This window comes from Phycodurus eques, chromosome 16, assembly GCF_024500275.1.
Source record: "Phycodurus eques isolate BA_2022a chromosome 16, UOR_Pequ_1.1, whole genome shotgun sequence".
Taxonomy (NCBI): Eukaryota; Metazoa; Chordata; class Actinopteri; order Syngnathiformes; family Syngnathidae; genus Phycodurus; species Phycodurus eques.
In genome coordinates, this window is record NC_084540.1 from 8,666,755 (window position 1) to 8,685,895 (window position 19,141).

General features: G+C 42.3%; 2 protein-coding genes across 4 annotated transcripts in view; both read left to right on the plus strand.

Annotated features, from left to right (window-relative positions):
• prr36b (proline rich 36b) overlaps positions 1 to 15,843 on the plus strand; it is a 53,593-nt gene extending 37,750 nt beyond the window's left edge. For 2 of the 3 annotated variants that reach the window (XM_061700916.1, XM_061700917.1), the window contains exon 6: positions 5,559 to 10,057. In XM_061700916.1, the coding sequence (XP_061556900.1) occupies positions 5,559 to 6,502 (944 nt within the window). In that variant the 3' untranslated portion in view covers positions 6,503 to 10,057. Of the gene's footprint in view, positions 1 to 5,558; positions 10,058 to 15,655 lie in introns of those variants that run through there. The other variant, XM_061700918.1, reaches the window with a different exon arrangement.
• Positions 15,844 to 16,039: 196 nt separating this feature from the next.
• LOC133415095 (serine/threonine-protein kinase N1-like) overlaps positions 16,040 to 19,141 on the plus strand; it is a 46,174-nt gene continuing 43,072 nt past the window's right edge. The window contains exon 1 of the mRNA XM_061700922.1: positions 16,040 to 16,125. Coding sequence (XP_061556906.1) covers positions 16,099 to 16,125 — 27 coding nt within the window. The 5' untranslated portion in view covers positions 16,040 to 16,098. The remainder of the gene's footprint in view (positions 16,126 to 19,141) is intronic.

The window sequence follows — 19,141 nt, forward strand, 5'->3', positions numbered from 1 at the left end:
TCCCAATCCTCCCTATTTTGTGTCTAAACACACAATGTTCAGCAGCACCGTAGATAGTTACATGCTCTTTTAAAAGGTTTTTGTTGCGAGGTTTTACTCTGTTCATAGAGGCTAGGTATTAACAATTCTACTTTGCCCTTAAAGATGTGTCAAGGTAGGTATGGAAGTCTTAGAATCCAGTTGGTTAAGGTGAAGTTTTTAATGTGTCAGGTTGTTGTTTGCATAGATTGCTAAGGTGTATAACATGCAGCTGCATACAGTATTTCTGGCTTTCAGTTTTAAGTGTCTAAACTACAAACTGCAGTTGGTGCATCCGTTGTGTCGCTTAAGAGACTAACGAGTCTATTATTTGTGATTAGACCATGAATTGCTCTTCATCTCTATCGCAGCTTTACACCCATAGTAGGCGTTTGGTTAACTCTTTCAATACAATATATTGCATGTTTAACTAGCAAAAAGACTGTACTACCTGATAACATTTAAGGAATTCTGCTCTAGCTATATTCATAAATTAATGGTTCACGCTAGGTTGTCTTTCAAAATTCCATTAAAACATCATTGCAAGGCATTGTTCCTGTTTCTTATTTTTCCTCTGTCTCCCAGCAAATTACTACCCTTGTGTTTCAGTCACTGTATTGTTTGTCAACACATGTATTTTCCCATGGCACCGCCTGTTCCTTCCCATGGGAATAACCCATAAACAGGAAGTGATGCAAAATGGAATTTTGTCAAATGAAAGTATCCAGAGGTTATCCCAGTGCCTTGCACCATGCTCATGCACTTATGACTTGACCAGTCAACATCACATTCAGACCGCATCTTTAGCAGATGGCGCTCACTAAGGTGCTCTGTGGAGCTTTCTGAACACATTCAGCACATGTCAAATTTTGACATTTTTACGTTTACTGTACCTTGTCAATGGATCAAGTCAGTAGCGGGGTTATGTCTGTTTAAGTCACAAATCGTTACATGGCTCCAAAGCTATTTTCTTTTTGCCAACAATGTGACACTAGATTTTGTAATATGGCAAAAACATTTCCCTTCCACTTTTTAAAGATTCTAACTCCAAGAAAAATACTCTTATGACTGATAGAATAGCCTCAGTGGATTTTTTTTCCCACAGAACAAAAGCATTTCTGACTGTTGGATCTTTATAGCAAAGCTTTAAAAAAGAAACAATCAAAACAAGCAAATAAGGAAAACTGGTTAGTACTGTTTGCACACTGCACAAACAAAACAGGGTATAAGTAAAAAACAAGTAAACACGTCTAAGTAGAAGTCAAAATCTCCACAGGGTATCTTCCACAGCCTAGATAGGAACCATTCATCTTAATGTTTTTGTGCTGTGTCAGCCTGCAAAAAGTCACTTAAAAATTCTGATTTTTTCTTCCTTGCACAAGCCACACAGATGCCTCTGAATGTTGAGGTCCCCGTTCATCTATTTATCCTATGACTTGCACACTCCCGTCCTGACACTTTGGACCCTGACATACAGCATGTGAATACTACACCTGTATCTTGTACTTGTTAAGCCTGGGCTACCCATATGAGACTAGTTGTGGTTGCTACGAGCCAGAAAACAAACTGTAGGAGTCTATCACTGCCCTACATTGCAATCAGTAAACTGGAGGCAGAAGGTTTTAGGAAAGTGCCTTTTAGAAACATTGTGGCAGTTAAGTTTTAGTCCCTGTTAAAGCGAGACCATTCTTGGAATTTAAGTGAATACAAATAATGTGTTACTGTACTTAAGCACATATCTGTACTTCATTATTTACAACCCCAATTCCAAGGAAGTTGGGATGTTATGTTAAACATAAATAAAAACAAAATGCAATGATTAGCAAATCATGTTCAACCTATATTTAATTGAATACACTACAAAGACAAGATATTTAATGTTAAAACTGACAAACTTTATTGTTTTTAGCAAATAATCATTAACTTAGAATTTTATGGCTTCAACACGTTCCAAAAAAGCTGAAACAGGTGGCAAAAAAGACTGAGAAAGTTGAGGAATGCTCATCAAACCCCTGTTTGGAACATCCCACAGGTGAACAGGCTAACTGGGAACAGGTGGGTGCCATGATTGGGTATAAAAGGAGCTTCCCTGAATTGCTGTCATTCACAAGCATAGATGTTCACCTCTTTGTGAACAAGTGCGTGAGAAAATAGTCGAACAGTTTAAGGACAATGTTCCTCACCGTACAATTGCAAGGAATTTAGGGTTTTCGTCATCTACGGTCCATAATATCATCAAAAGGTTCAGAGAATCTGGAGAAATCACTGCATGTAAGCGGCAACGCCGAAAACCAATATTGAATATTCGTGACCTTCGATGCCTCAGGCGGCACTGCATCAAAGACCGACATCTGTGTGCAAAGGATATCATCACATGGGCTCAGAAACACTTCAGTAAACCAATGTCAGTAAATACAGTTAGGCGCTACATCCGTAAGTGCAACTTGAAACTCTACTATGCGAAACAAAAGCCATTTATCAACAACACCCAGAAACTCTGGGCCTGAGCTCATCTAAGATGGACTGATGCAAAGTGGAAAAGTGTTGTGTGGTCCGACAAGTCCACATTTCAAATTGATTTTGGAAATTATGGACGTCGTGTCCTCCGGGCCAAAGAGGAAAAGAACCATCCGGACTGTTATGGACGCAAAGTTCAAAAGCCAGCATCTGTGATGGTATGGGCCTCTGTTAGTGCCAATGGCATGGGTAACTTAGACATCTGTGAAGGCACCATTAATGCTGAAAGGTCCATTCAGGTTTTGGAGAAACATATGCTGCCATCCAAGCAATGTCTTTTTCATGGACGCCCTGCTTATTTCAGCAAGACAATGCCAAACAACATTCTACACGTCTTACAACAGCGTGGCTTCGTAGTAAAAGAGTGCGGGTACTAGACTGGCCTGCCCGCAGTCTAGACCTGTCTCCCATTGAAAATGTGTGGCGCATTATGAAGCGTAAAATATGACAACGGAGACCTCGGACTGTTGAACAACGTGAAGCTGTACATCAAGCAAGAATGGGAAAGAATTCCACGTACAAAGCTTCAACAATTAGTTTCCTCAGTTCCCAAACATTTATTCAATGTTAAAAGAAAAGGTGACTAACACAATGGTAAACATGACCCTGTCCCAGCTTTTTTTGGAACGTGTTGCAGCCATAAAATTCTAAGTTAATGATTATTTGCTAAAAATAATAAAGTTTATCAGTTTGAACATTAAATATCTTGTCTTTGTACTGTATTCAATTAAATATAGGTTGAACATGATTTGCAAATCATTGTATTCTGTTTTTATTTGTTTAACACATCGTCCCAACTTCATTGGAATTGAGGTTGTATATTTCTTGCAACTTTCACTCCACTACATTTCCTAAATGTATATTTTTGCTCTATACATTTACCCTAACCATCTTCATTACTCGTTCCTACAAAATAAAATCTCTTTGATTTAATGCTTGAACTGCGGTTTGCCTCTACTGATGTAGGCAGATGTTATGAAAATTAGACACAGGAAATCAGGAAGTCTCTATATGGGCACACTGGTAGTGTGTCTTGAGGCCAGCAAACACAAGTGGAGCTTGATGGCCAGGCTAACTTCGCTTATTCGCCAACATGCATATCTTTAACTACTGTGCACCACTGAAGTAAACTAAATGGAAAAATAAAAATAAATATAAAAAAACAAGCGTGGGTTTTTTCCAGGCACTCCGGTTTCCTCCCACATCCCAAAAACATGCATGGTAGGTTAATTAAAGACTCTAAAATTGCCCGTAGGTGTGAATGTGAGTGCGAATGGTTGTTTGTTTATATGTGCCCTACAATTGGCTGGCAACCAATTCAGGGTGTACCCCGCCTCCTGCCCGATGATACCTGGGATAGGCTCCAGCACTCCCGTGACCCTTGTGAGGATAAGCGGGTCGGAAAATGGATGGATGGATTAAAAAATAAATAAATACAAATTCTACCCACTCATTCTTTTGAAATACTTTTACTTTTTATACCTAAGTACATTTAAAATACATATAATAACGTCTACCAAAGTTACTTTCTGTTAAGATATTTTTATTCAAGTATCGCCTTCAGGTACTTTTATAGAGACTGAGCGAGACTGCATTACATTAGCCCCAGGTTTCCTGTCGGAATTTTCCATTTGTCATATTGTTTTCGACCAAGGATGATTTTGCTCTCAAAGCAAGAACCCAATTGATTTTAAAATGGTATGAGAAGATGACAGAGGTAGCTTCGGTCAATTGTCAAATCAGTTTTTTTTTTGTCATTTATCAATTACATTTGACGGCACGGTGCCTGACTGGTTAGAGCATCAGCCTCACAGTTCTGAGGAGCGGGGTTCAATCTCCGGTCCCGCCTGTGTGGAGTTTGCATGTTCTCCCCGTGCCTGCGTGGGTTTTCTCCTGGCACTACGGTTTCCTCCCACACCCTAAAAACATGCATGAATTGGAGACTCTAAATTGCCCGTAGGTGAGAATGTGAGTGTGAATGGTTGTTTGTTTGTATGTGCCCTGCGATTGGCTGGCAACCAGTTCAGGGTGTACCCCGCCTCCTGCCCGATGATAGCTGGGATTGGCTCCAGCACGCCCGCGACCCTAGTGAGGAGAAGCGGCTCAGAAAACGGATGGATGGATGGATCAGTTACATTTGTCGACCAATACAATACAGTTCCGTGTTTAAATAATTTTCTCACTATGGGGGTTTGAAAGGGTCTTCTCGCTGATATCTAACAGCTTCCTAGAGTACAGTATCTGCTGTACATATTGAAATTGTTGGAGATATATCATACAACTAACACAATTCATCAAGGTTTCATTGTTCACTGATTATGTATAGCACAAGTTTCAGTGATGCCGATGGCAGTTATATATTTTTTTGTAATTTAATACTGATGTATTTTAAATTAATGACTAATATACAAAGATTATAATTATACTTTTTTTTCAGTGTCTTTGTTATTCCCTTTCTATCCTATTACATGTATTGTATGTCTGCAGAGAATGACAGCTGTTCTGTATGATAACAAACACAGAGACAAGTACAAGCATTTCTATTGGATGGCAATGTTATCATGCGGATCCAGTTATTCCTGGTGTAACGTCATGTGAAACGCCTAAAATGCCCTGCAAATAGTAATGCTTTTTTAAGCTAAGATATTTTAACGTTTTTACTGTCCACAGTCTTGGTTGCTGCAATTCTATAGTCTTTTTTTTAAGGGATGTTAATTTCAGTTGTTTTCCCGGTGTGGAGAACAAATAATTGAGAAGCCAGAGGCCTTCATTTCCTACTGTACACAATAAAATAATAAGATTAAATTAAATTGGAATTTTTTTTTAAAATGTGATACGCACATCCACTGCACATCGTTTTATTGAGTAAACTGTTGTCATGAATATTACTTCCCTTTGAGTTGCACCTTCACCCTGTGAGATTTCTCCTGAACCCACTTCCTCCTTGTCCCTGTTGTTGTGCCACCTGTTCAGTTTCTGCATGCATCTAACAGATGCACAAAGTGATCTTGAATGTCTCACAGGAGACACGAAGAGAGGGGAATTGGATGAGTGGCTGCAAACACGCTCCCTGGAAGACAACCGGAACCAGAACCATTCCAGCACAGTTCCCATAGCGAATGGTCACTATCTGGCACTGGTTCCAGGCAACAGGAGGCCCATTGACCCAGCTGTTGCAGCACAGTTTGCTCAAACTGAGCAGCCTTTAATCCAGAGCAAAGATGAGTGTGGTTTGTATGGGGAACAATTGCGGAGGCTGGTGCAGCACCAGGAAAAGCTTCAAGAAATGCAGCACCGCCAAGAGCAGGAGAGGCAGAAGAGGCAGTGGTTGGAGGAGGAGCGGCTACGGCTGGAACAGCAGAAGCAGTTGGAGAAGCAGCGGAGGGAACTTCTCCAGCTTCAGCTGCAACAGCAGCAGCAAGAGCACCGTCATCGCAGGCAGGCTCTGCAGTGGCAGCTTGAGCTGGAGCAGCAGTACCGCGTGCAGCAGAAACAGATCCAACAACAGCAGCAGCTGAGGAGGAGCCCGACTGGTGTCATGCTCTCGCCATCTTCGGGCTTGTGCACCATCTACGAAGCCATGGAAACCAGCGATGAGGATGACGACGCCAGAGTAGCGCACAACAGGAACACGCAAGGCAAGAGGAGGATGCGAGACTTCCAGAGAGAGCTGTGTCCATTTCCTCCTCAAGAAGCAGAGTGGAACCAAAAGGTGGACATTGTTCAACAGCTTATCAACCACACCCTGATGTTGTCTGAAAATGGAGGATGCCCACCCCTGCTCGTCCTACCTGTGGGGACAGGTGGAACCTTGAATCCCTTAGATAGCACCAAGTGGCCCAACCTACTGCAACAGTTCAGTCCTGCTACAGCTACTGTCACATCAGTCAGCAGCTACTCCCCAGACGACCAGGGGGCCTCCCCACCTGGAGACTGGACTGTGGTGGAAGTGGAGACTCGGCACTAGTCAACCAGTACACAAAGAAATACATAAGACAAAAACAATAGTTTGGTCTTTTGCAACATACTTATGGGTAAGTTAGGTGGCAGGATTCAGGACAGTCTTATCATAATACATTAAAGTAACAGTGTAAAATAGCAGGACCTTAAAATAACAGCTTCACTAGAGGTCTATATATTTTGGATTTTGAAAGACTTCTGTTAGTGTAAAGCTGCTATAGCACTTACTGTAATATTGGCGTGTGGTTACCCAAAACAGATATGGAACAAGATCTGCAGTGTAAGTTGTTCGGCAAATCCACTTGGACAAACTAAGTGCCACGAAGCCCCAAATTTAGATAACAAAAACAAAAAAAAGTTCAACATTATTACAATAGCCGTTAGGGGAAATACATCCACTGGTGGATCCACACACCCCAAATGCAGTGTTATAGAGTCAACTCAGTATAAGAATTAAACAATGAAATACGCAGCCACACATAGCATTGTTTAGGAAATTACTGTTTTCCACTTTAGTGTCGAAATCGGACCTCTGATAAAACGCAGTCACGATGTGACCAACCCTAACTGTTTATCATGGACATGAAGATATAATGTGTTTTGTACTGCAAATATTGTACATATTTGAACTTCTGTATGCATGTTAGGTTCTACCCATGACTATCGGGCAACAATTGCATCTTTATTTTACTTTACAGAGTAAATTTCATCCAAGGCTAGAGCTGTAGCGGGAGCCATGTCGTAAGCAAATTCAGGGCTACATATACCAGTTAGCTACGCACACATACTTCAAAGTAATGGACAAAAACTAGTCTCGGTATACATCTTTATTCTTTTTATCATCAGTGCAACACTGCATGTAATCACAACGTTGATGATTTTGATCAAGTCTTTTAATCAATCAAAAGACTACAAGAAGTTTCATTTAGCATCCATTCATTTTAAAGTATACTGTGTCATTGATTTCTCTTATCCAGACCTGCATATCGTGTTGTTAAAAAGTATGAGAGCATGCTTCACGGCTAAAATTTGTTTTAATGAATTTAAAAGCACTACATTTGGTATACAATTGTTATGTTATGTGGGTACTACACGCTAGAATATATCTATTCTAGAGCTATATTATTGGATGTCAGACAGATAGATAGATAGTTTATTAATCCCTTGGTAGGGGTCCCTCGGGGAAATGAAGAAATTGTGCAGGTGTACTAATGTTGTGGTTCTGTATCTGGTTCTTGAGCTATGTCAAATTGCACTTCTGTTTTACTTTAATTATCATGTGAGTTTAAGTGTCTCTACAGGTAGGTGTCAGTTTTGTTTCTTGATGTACATGTTAATGGAATTGTGGACCACCAAACCTTCATAGTGGAGGGGGGGGAAAACGAGTGCAATGGAACAGACCATTGTGTTCATCAAATAGGATTATTTCCAGTCTGAAAAGGCTTTGGGTACATTCACCAGCATCCAGTCACTACATATTGCTGTGACTCCATCGGACAACCAGGATTTCATGGACCCAATAGAGGCATCAGTCATGGAGGACTGGAGGAAGGGGTGTGAGAGAGAAGAAGGCCCTCCTTGTCCTGTTATGGGAGGAGGGTACTGAATGGACTGCTGAGGGGTTTTCGAGGGTGCTGGTAGACAGGGTGGGGGTGTTAGGGGTGCAGTTGTTGTCATCCCTCTCACATTCCAAAGCTGTCGGCTCATTTCCCGGGTCGGCCAGCATTCAGGGAGTCGCCAAGGTTCCCGATGATGTCATGGTGAGGGAAGAAGGGTATTTGGGATGAGACAATTTACCATTTTGGGGAGGCACTTGGTGGGGAATTTTTATTCATATAAGGTTATTATGCTAAGAGGTTTTTATACTGTATATGCTGTGTATACATTGCACTTTTATAGACTATTTTGTGATTGGTAATGGCGGAATCAGAATTTTTGTGATAAATTGTGTCATATCACTATATCCTAATTTATTAATACACGTGGGGCATGTTAAAATGCCAACTTTTTAAAAAAAGAGCCCAACATTAATCATTACAAATCTCCCCCCCCCCCCCCACCCCCAATTAATGTGATATATAACCTGTTTAGCTCAATTAAATAATAATATATATATATATATTTTTTGTTTTTGTTTTTTGAAAGGGGAAATAAAAATAAATAACTGAGATACTGTGGTTGCACAAGTGTGCATACCCTCTTATAACTGGGGGTGAATGAACCAATAACCTTTAAAACTCATGTTAAATGGGAGTCAGGACATAGCTGCCAGCTTTTAAAGTCCTCTGATTAACCCAAATAAATTTCAGTTGTTCTGTTCTCTCCTTTATTTATTGCTTTTCTAGCAGAAGCCTTTAGGTTTTGTGCTAACACTGACAGCTATGTCGAACTGTTGAAAGTTCCCTGTTCAAAAAGGCCCTAGTTGCAGCGGAAGACAAATATTCTGAAAGCATGATGCTGCCACCACCATCCTTCGCTGTAGGTATGATGTTCTTTTGGTGGTGAGCAGTAAATCACATTAATGGTAAAGTTTTTTGTTTTTGTTTTTTTTATCTTGGTCTCATTTTTTAAAATCACAAAAACATGCCATTTGGACAGGGGTGTGTAGACATTTTATATCCACTGGATGTTATCAAACGCATTTAAAAGTCCTTAAAAGCACCACTGTGACTCAACATGTTGCAAAATAAGCTTAACCTAAATACGGATGATAAAACTAACAACAGTGCCACCTCAAGGCTGAACAAGACAATACCATTTGTTAAATTTGGAAAACACTACAATGTACCACTAATTACTGTACTTCAATAGTGTACTTAATGCAGTAAACATGTAATGCACTTATATTTTCAATACTTCATATGAAGTATTGCTAATTAAGGTGTTTATAAATCCGACGTGACTTTTGAAAGCAGCATGTACAGAATATAGGTTATAGTTTTCTAAATTATGTAACCATTTATAAAGCAAATACTATACAGATATAGATTATAGATATGTATTTGTATGAGACAAGACAATTTTATATGCAAGGAGTTTCTATATCTGCATATATGTGTTCATTTGAAAGCAGCATGGGCACGATAAAGGCTATACTGTATTTTGTTTTTAAATCAATTTCTACGTGGGTAACACAAAGTATGTTGTATAACATAAGATTTGTAAGACAAATATTAGTAGGTGCTGCTGATAGCTGCTAGATACGCAGATTTAATTCAACAAACATTTTTAACAAGAATATGGCAGCTCCAATGAGCAATTAAGCACAACCAGCACTAACAATGCATGTTTAGAGACCGATATCATTCAGATAACATAGTCTACAGTGCCTCAATTTCCCTTGTGTTTCTTGATATGTATTGTGTTTGGATGTAATGTTGATGTATTTACGTGAAATGTGAGTGTTTACGTTGAAGATTGTATTGTTATCATGTGAAAGTTTGACATTATCATCTTTTGTACTGCACAGATTTTGGCGTTGCATTTGCCAAATCACTTTCTTTGCAAAACTGAGAAAACCCTTGTTTGAATACTTAATAAAGTGTGAAGATTGTTGTCAACATTTATGCATGTCACATTTTTTCTTAGTTCAGTAAAAAGTGTTTACTTAATTATACAGTACGTAATGCTTTCACACACGTAATGATGTAAAAGTGGCAGACCCCGTAGATGTGTTTTTTAAAATGTTGTTGTTATTATTATTATTTAGACCAAATACTTCATAGATTGAAGTAATCCGCATCAGATAAAGAAAATACGCACATTTAAAATATAACAGAAAGTTTTGAAACCTTGTGTTTAGTGTCCCTTTAAATTCTATACCGACAAATTAATAACCACCAACACTGAAATCAAACTACATTGTATAGACTTTGTTCAATGTAACATTTAGCCCATACCTGAAAATTCAACGATATATTTCTTTCTATTCCAAACACACTTTATCTCGTTTCATCTAATGATATTACAATTAGTATGATGCAGTACCGTTCTACACCACTGTAAACTATAACCACAATAATAAAGCTCTTGCATTGGATCTCAACGTGCAGGAGTACCTAATATTGTGGCCAGTTAGTGTACTATACATGTATAACAATGAGGCGGCAGCTGATAGCGCCTATTTGCTTGTAGTTTCCGCTTGTCAAGTCAACAGGTCCGGATGAAGCAAACTAAATGTCGGTACTGAATCAAGCTGTCACTAATAGCCTTGGTTATAGCGTGGAGTATTATGTTACACTTCCAAAATAAGAGCTTGTTTTTAACCTAATAACACCTTTTTAGTCAAAAAGCTGATGCCCAATCCATTCATTTACGGGTTCAAAGACAAGAGAATATTCAGTGGGATGGCCAGAGTGATCATTTTTGTTTGGCACAGAATGCTTAATGTGTGTTTAAAAGGCATCTATAAAATGAGGAAATAATTAAGGCACCAATACAATATTACTTTACATTGTTTACAATTCAGACAAAAGTGCAATTATCAAATATCAGACTCTTACAATTAAGGTAACAAGTTTATTAAATACAACCCCAATTCCAATGAAGTAGGGACGTTGTGTTAAACAAATAAAAACAGAATACAAAGATTTGCAAATCATGTTCAACCTATATTTAATTGAATACACTACAAAGACAAGATATTTAATGTTCAAACTGTCAAACTTTATTGTTTTTAACATATAATCATTAACTTAGAAATGTATTCCTGCAACACGTTCCAAAAAAGTTGGGACAAGTGCTCATCAAACACCTGTTTGGAACATCCCACAGGTGAACAGGCTAATTGGGAACAGGTGGGTGTCATGAGTGGGTATAAAAGGAGCTTCCCTGAATTGCTCAATTATTCACAAGCAAAGATGGGGTGAGGTTCACCTCTTTGTGAACAAGTGCGTGAGAAAATAGTCGAATAGTTTTTTTTCTTCAACATACAATTGCAAGGAATTTAGAGATTTCATCATCTAATATCATCAAAAGGTTCAGAGAATGGAGAAATCACTGCATGTAAGCAAGCGGCAAGGCCGAAAACCAACATTGAATGCCCGTGACCGTCGATCCCTCAGGCGGCACTCCATCAAAAACCGACATCAATGTATAAAGGATATCACCACATGGGCTCAGGAACACTTCAGAAAACCACTGTCAGTAAATACAGTTCAGCGCTACATCCATAAGTGCAACTTGAAACTCTACTATGCAAAGCAAAAGCCATTTGTCAACAACACCCAGAAACGCCGCCGGATTCTCTGGGCCCGAGCTCATCTAAGATGGACTGATACAAAGTGGAAAAGTGTTCTGCGGTCCGACGAGTCCACATTACAAATTGTTTTGGGAAATTGTGGATGTCGTGTCCTCCGGGCCAAAAAGGAAAAGAACCATCCGCACTGTTATGGACGCAAAGTTCAAAACAGCCAACATCTGTGATGGGATGTGGCTGTGTTAGTGCCAATGCCATGGGTAACGTACACATCTGTTAAGCCACCATTAATGCTGAAAAGTACATACAGGTTTTGGAGAAACATATGCTGCCATCCAAGCAATGTCTTTTTCATGGACGCCCCTGCAAAACAATGCCAAACCACATTCTGCACGTGTTACAACAGCGTGGCTTCGTAGTAAAAGAGTGCGGGTACTAGACTGACCTGCCTGCAGTCCAGACCTGTCTCCCATTGAAAATGTGTGGCGCATTATGAAGCGTAAAATATGACAACGGAGACCCCGGACTGTTGTACAGTTGAAGCTGTACATCAAGCAAGAATGGGAAAGAATTCCACCTACAAAGCTTCAACAATTAGTGTCCTCAGTTCCCAAACGTTTATTGAATGTTGTTAAAAGAAAAGGTGATGTAACACAGTGGTAAACATGACCCTGTGCAAGCTTTTTTGGAACGTGTTCCATCCATCCATCCATTTTCTACTGCTTATCCGAGGTCGGGGCAGTAGTTTTAGCAGGGATGCCCAGACTTAGCTCTCCCCAGCCACTTCATCCAGCTCTTCTGGGGTAATGTAGTCTCTCCAACGTGTCCTGGGTCGTCCCCAGGGTCTCCTCCCAGTGGGACGTGCCCGGAACACTTCACCAGGGAGGCGTACGGGAGGCATCTGAATCAGATGCCCCAGCCACCTCATCTGGCTCCTCTCGGTGTGGAGGAACAGCGGCTCTACTCTGAGATCCTCCCGGATGACCGAGCTTCTCACCCTATCTCTAAGGGAGAGCCCAGACACCCTGCGGAGGAAATTCATTTCGGCCGCTTGTATCCGGGATCTTGTTCTTTCGACCCACAGCTCGTGACCATAGGTGAGGGTAGGAACGTAGATCGACCGGTAAATCGAGAGCTTCGCCCTTCGGCTTAGCTCCTTCTTTACCACAACGGATCGATACAAAGTCCGCATCACTACAGACGCTGCACCGAGCCGCCTGTCGATCTCCCGTTCCATTCTTCCCTCACTCGTGAACAAGACCCCAAGATACTTGAACTCCTCCACTTGGGGCAGGATCTCATCCCTGACCTGGAGAGGGCACGCCACCCTTTTCCGACTGAGGACCATGGTCTCAGATTTGGAGGTACTGATTCTCATCCCAGCCGCTTCACACTCAGCTGCGAACTGCTCCAGTGAAAGATGGAGGTCACGGCTTGATGAAGCCAACCGAACCACAACATCTGCCAAAAGCAGAGATGCAATATTGAGGCCACCAAATCGGACTCCCCCTACGCCTCGGCTGCGCCTAGAGATTCTGTCCATAAAGATTATGGACAGAATCGGTGACAAAGGGCAGCCTTGGCGGAGTCCAAACCTCATCGGAAACAAGTCCGACTTACTGCCGGATATGCGGACCAAACTCTGACTCCGGTCGTACAGGGACCGAACAGCCCGTATCAAGGGGTTTGGTACCCCATACTCCCGAAGCACCCCCCACAGGGCCCCCCGAGGGACACGGTCGAACGCCTTCTCGAAGTCCACAAAACACATGTAGACTGGTTGGGCGTACTCCCTCGAGAACCCTGCCAAGGGTGTAGAGCTGGTCCACTGTTCCACGGCCAGGACGGAAACCACACTGCTCCTCCTGAATCTGAGATTCAACTTCCCGACGGACCCTCCTCTCCAGCACCCCTGAATAGACCTTACCAGAGAGGCTGAGGAGTGTGATTCCCCCTGTAGTTGGAACACACCCTCCGGGAGTCCCACAGACCAAAAAGGCACGATAGGATTCCTTCTTCAGCTTGACGGCATCCCTCACCATTGGTGTCCACCAAAGGGTTTGGGGATTGCCGCCACGACAGGCACCGACCACCTTACGGCCACAGCTCCGTTCGGCCGACTCAGCAATGGAGGCGCGGAACATGGTCGACTCGGACTCAATGTCCCCCGCCTCCCCCGTAACATGAGGAAAGTCAGAGGTGGGAGTTGAAACTCCTTCTGACAGGGGATTCCGCCAGACGTTCCCAGCAGACTCTCACAATACATTTGACCCTGCCACGTCGGACTGGCATCTTCCCCCACCATCGGAGCCAACTCATAACCAGGTGGTGATCAGTTGACAGCTCCGCCCATCTCTTCACCCAAGTGTCCAAGACATGCGGCTGCAAGTCCGATGACACGACCACAAAGTTGATCATCAAACTGCGACCTAGGGTGTCCTGGTGCCAAGCGCACGTGTGGACAACCTTATCCTTGTACATGGTGTTCGTTATGGACAATCCGTGATGAGCACAGAAGTCCAATAACAGAACACCGCTCGGGTTCTGATCCGGGAGGCCGTTCCTCCCAATTACGCCCTTCTAGGTCTCACTGTCATTGCCCACGTGAGCATCGAAGTCCCCCAGCAGAAAGATGGAGTCCCCAGCGGGAGCGCTCTCCAGCACCCCCTCCAATGACTCCAAAAAGGGTGGGTACTCTGAACTGCTGTTTGGTGCATGGGCACAAACAACAGTCAGGACCCGTCCCCCCACCCGAATGGCGGAGGGAGGCTACCCTCTCGTCCACCGGGGTGAACCCCAACGTACAGGCGCCAAGCCGGGGAGCAATAAGTATACCCACACCTGCTCGGCGCCTCTCACCATGGTCAACTCTCGAGTGGAAGGGAGTCCAACCCCTCTCGAGAGGACTGGTACCAGAGCCCAAGCTGTGCGTGGAGGCGAGTCCGACTAGATCTAGTCGGAACTTCTCAACCACACACACCAGCTCGGGCTCCTTCTCTGCCAGAGAGGTGACATCCCACGTCCCTAGAGCCAGCGTCTGTAGCCGGGATCGGATCGCCAAGTTCCCCGCCTTCGGCCACCGCCCAGCTCGCACTGCACCTCACGCTGAACGTGTTGCAGCCATAAAATTCTAAGTTAATGATTATTTGCTAAAATCAATCAAGTTTATCAGTTTGAACATTAAATATATTGTCTTTGTAGTGTATTCAATTAAATATAGGTTGAAGATTATTTTCAAATCATTGTATTCTGTTTTTATTTATGTTTAACACAATGTCCCAACTTCATTGTAATTGGGGTTGTACAAAATTACTACTTTTCTCTGAGCACATATTTAGCTCAGCAAAATATTATTTTATTTTATGTATACACCTTAATGGGTGCATTTACAATGTATCAATATATATTAATGGTAGTATAATATCTAAATTTTAATTTTCATACAGGTAGCGCACAAGAAGGTAACAGGCGAACTAGGCGAGTGAGTGCATTAGAGTTACTTGCCGGAGGTCCACTTGAACAAGTGTAAACATGGGGCTCACTCGCTCTCGAAAAGGTCGTATTATCATCTCTCTGTCCCATGTCTGTCACTCTCAGCTGGTCTCTCTTTGCTGTAAAAAAAAACAACAACAAAAAACATCACAGCCCACATGAGATGTACATTAATTCTGGACAAGACAAAATGTGACAAAAATGCACACATACCGAAGGTGGCCAACAGGGTGAGCAGGTTTCAGTCTTTGTGGCCACCCCCCAGATCCGCCCCTGTCCATCCATTTTCTATCGCATTTGTCCTCATAAGGGTTGTGGTTAACGAGAGACTATCCTCGACGACTTTTGGCTGAGATGTGGCGTACTCCATGATTAAAACAATGGACACTTTGCTGAGACACACGTGCACCATAGTAGCTTTATTTTGAAAGTGTGAACCGGAAGTGAAGTCTTTCTTTTTCCTCCTTAAAGTGACTTCACGTCTGTTTTCCGCCCTCCCTCGAGCTGCTGTCACAGTTCGACCGCGTCCGAGTGCGCGACAGCTGGCGACATGGCCCCGGGCGTCCGCGTGAGCTGGAGCTGATTCCGCCGGGCGACTCCTTGCGTGCGCCCCCTCCAGAGGATGAGCAGACAGCCACCCCAGCACCCGTCGCTCACACCACCGCAGGACACGCTGCACTGCGCGATGCGGCTCAAGGTCCAGGCAGGAGGCGACGGTCTCCTCTCTCCTCTGCGCTCAAAATACCTCCTGTCCGGGTTCACGTTGACACTTCCTCCGAGTACTTTTCACGGAGTGGACTGTTGTTGACTACGGTGCACCCGACGTTTGCCCGCTTTCTAGACGCAACTACGAATTGCACCATGATCTGATCTTTAAAACGAAGCGGGCGGTAATAGGAGTCACCTGGAAGCACATGATGGCCAATAACAACGAGCTGCAAGTAAGTTCATCACGTTTGGCTACATCTGCTTTGACCTTATGCAAAAACCGCTTATTGTGCATGCTTACATCCTTTCTACATGCCCTGATGATGATTATGATGATGATTGATAATGGAAGTAACCTTTTGCTTTATTTGTCTGCAGAGGACTTTAAAAAAAAAAAAAGGCGCTTTAAAAATATATTTTGCCATTTTAACAGCAAAGCATATTGCGACGTCTAGTGATTGGGTAGGTTTTAAAAAGTCCATGTTTGTTATAACCGCCAATGGCTTCTTATCACCAGTAATATAGTTCAAAACGTAACCAGGAGATTCTTGATAACGTTGTCATCGTCAACTTCAGGGAGTTGTTTGCAGGGACTCTTTTTCTCTTAGTGTTTTATAATAATCATATGTTTTTAAACTTATTGAGAATTAATTTGTCTATATGTGGCATGTGACTCACTTTGTGGTGAAGCATTTTGGAGAAGGTGCACCATGCATTTAAACAGGGTTGTTAGTGGTTATATGTCTGTCTCACAGTCAAGAGATCCTGGGTCGAATCTCAGCTCTTTGCATGTTGTCCCTGTGCTTGCGTGAGTTTTCTCTGGGTGCTCCGGCTTCGTCCCACATTCCCAAAACATGCATGTTGGGTTAACTGAAGACTAAAAATTGTACAAAGGTGTGAACGTGAGTGTGAATAGTTCTTTATTTGCCCTACGATTAGCTGGTGACCAGTCCGAGGTGTACCCTGCCTTTCGCTCCATGTCAGCTGGGATAGACTCCAGCACACCCTCGACACTAACGGAAGCTGCCAGAGTAGCTAAAAATTGTACTCTGGCAATAATAATGTTAAATTAATAAGACTTCCGTAAAAAGTACAAATGGCGGAGTAAAAAAAAAAATGGCATGATATTCCTTGAGGCCTGTGAGTCTTGAGTTTGCCTTTTCTTCCTCATTATAACTACCTTCTCCACATCATAATGTTTGATGTCAAAAACTTTACCCTGCGCTCTAGTGGAATCATTGTCATCATGAATCGTTTATTCCAACACAATGAGCACATGAAAGTACTGTACTGTATTAGGACTTTGACATTCAAAACAAGCCATCTTCTAGGTCTTTGCGCAGTTCAGTTCAATGGTTTCTGTGACAAGGACACGACACCTTGGACTCCCCACACAGTAGTTGGCCTCTAGTAGAGACTGGTGTGAGTCATTGGAAGGTGTTGCGGGGTCATAGTGGGTCAGGTTGCAATTCTCCTGGTGTTAAAAATGTATAGCTCGTCACTGGTTCTGTTACGGGACTGGTTGGTTAATAATCACTGCTGTATTGGAGCCCATTCGGGAGTATGTTGTGAATTTAAAATTGGTTTTATTTCAGATGAAATGATAGACAGAAGCTGCCTAGGAATTATATGGACAGAAGAGTATGTGTGAGGTTTGAGAGAGGGCTTGGCTCACGATGTCTGTTGTAGTTCATCTCAAAGGTGTTTGATGTCAGCGCTTTCTAGCTCTTCCACACCAATTTCACCCAATCATGCTTTTCAGGACCAGCGGTATCTGGGGTAAAGGCAGGTTCAAACAGATAAGGTGAAAGTAGAGCTAATTAAATAACTGTCGTTTGGGCGTTGAGCAAGTGTTTAACACATCCGCCTCACAGTTTTGAGGTTGGGAGTTTGAATCCTGGCTGCGGCCTTCCTGTGTGGAGTTTGCAAGTTCTCCGCATGCTTGCATGGCTTCGTCCCTCATTTCAAAAACACGCTTTTTAGGTTACAGACTCAAAATTGTCCTAGATGTGAATGTGGGTGTGTTTTTTGTTTGGATGGATGTGCTAATATCAACAGTGATTCACTTGTTTTTGCCAAATGTTATTTACAGGATTGAAATACAAACAAGTCAGACGTTGACTAATGTCCCAGAACAAATTAGATGATTGATGTTTTCCTGGAAAGTTGTGCTTTCTTATAAGTGTGAACACCAAAATTGTAACAATACTGTGTATTGAATTAATGTCACCATTGCCGTACAGTGCTTTAAAATCCATTCTATAGCCATTTTCTGGCTATAGCATTAGTCACTGTGGTATACATGACGTTGTCAGTTGAGGCTACCAGCAAGTGTGCTAAGAATGTGCTTTTGATTATTGTATTTTGTTTCAGTTTGTATAATAAAGTGATTAAGAGAGCATCGCGGTTGTTTCCTCCGGTGGCCGAGACAGGTCGCAACAATTGCAAACTCAATAACAAATGCAAACACCACAAAACAACGACATTAACACGCAACAAAAATGCAGATGCCACAATGTATCGACTTTACCCCACATCATAGCAATATTAATCCACAACATAGCGACATTAATGCACACCGCAAGTGAGCTCCCCCTCCCTCCCACTGTATAATTCATCTGGGTTACTGGGGACTCATATTGCAGACGAGTCCACATTTCAAATTGTTTTTGGAAATCATGGGCATTGTGTCTTCCGGGCCAAAGAGGAAAAAGATCATCCGGTTTCTTATCAGCGCAAAGTTCCAAAGCCAGCATCTGTTCTGGTATGGGGGGTGTTGGTGGTCACGGCATGGGTGAAGTGCACATCTGTGAATGCACCATTAATGCTAAAAGTTTGAATCAACATATGCTGCCATCCAAGCAACGTCTTTTTCAGGGACGCCACTGTTAATTTTAACAAGACAATGCCAAGCCATATCCTGCATGTTACAATCTGTGTGTCTTGTGATAAAAGAGTGTGTACTAGAGGGGCCTGCTAGCAATCCAGACCTGTGTTGAAAATGTGTGGCACATTCTGAAGCGCAAAATATGACAAGGGAGACCCCTGACTGTTGAGCAAGTGAAATTTGTACATCAATCAAGAATGGGGGAAAAATCCATCTACAAAGCTTCAAATTTGTTAAAAGGAAAGGTGATTTAACACAGTGATAAGCATGCCCATGTCCCAGCATTTTTAGGAACATGTTGCAGGCAGCAAATTCAAAATGAATCAATATTTGCAACAACAAAAAACAAAAAAAACAATGTT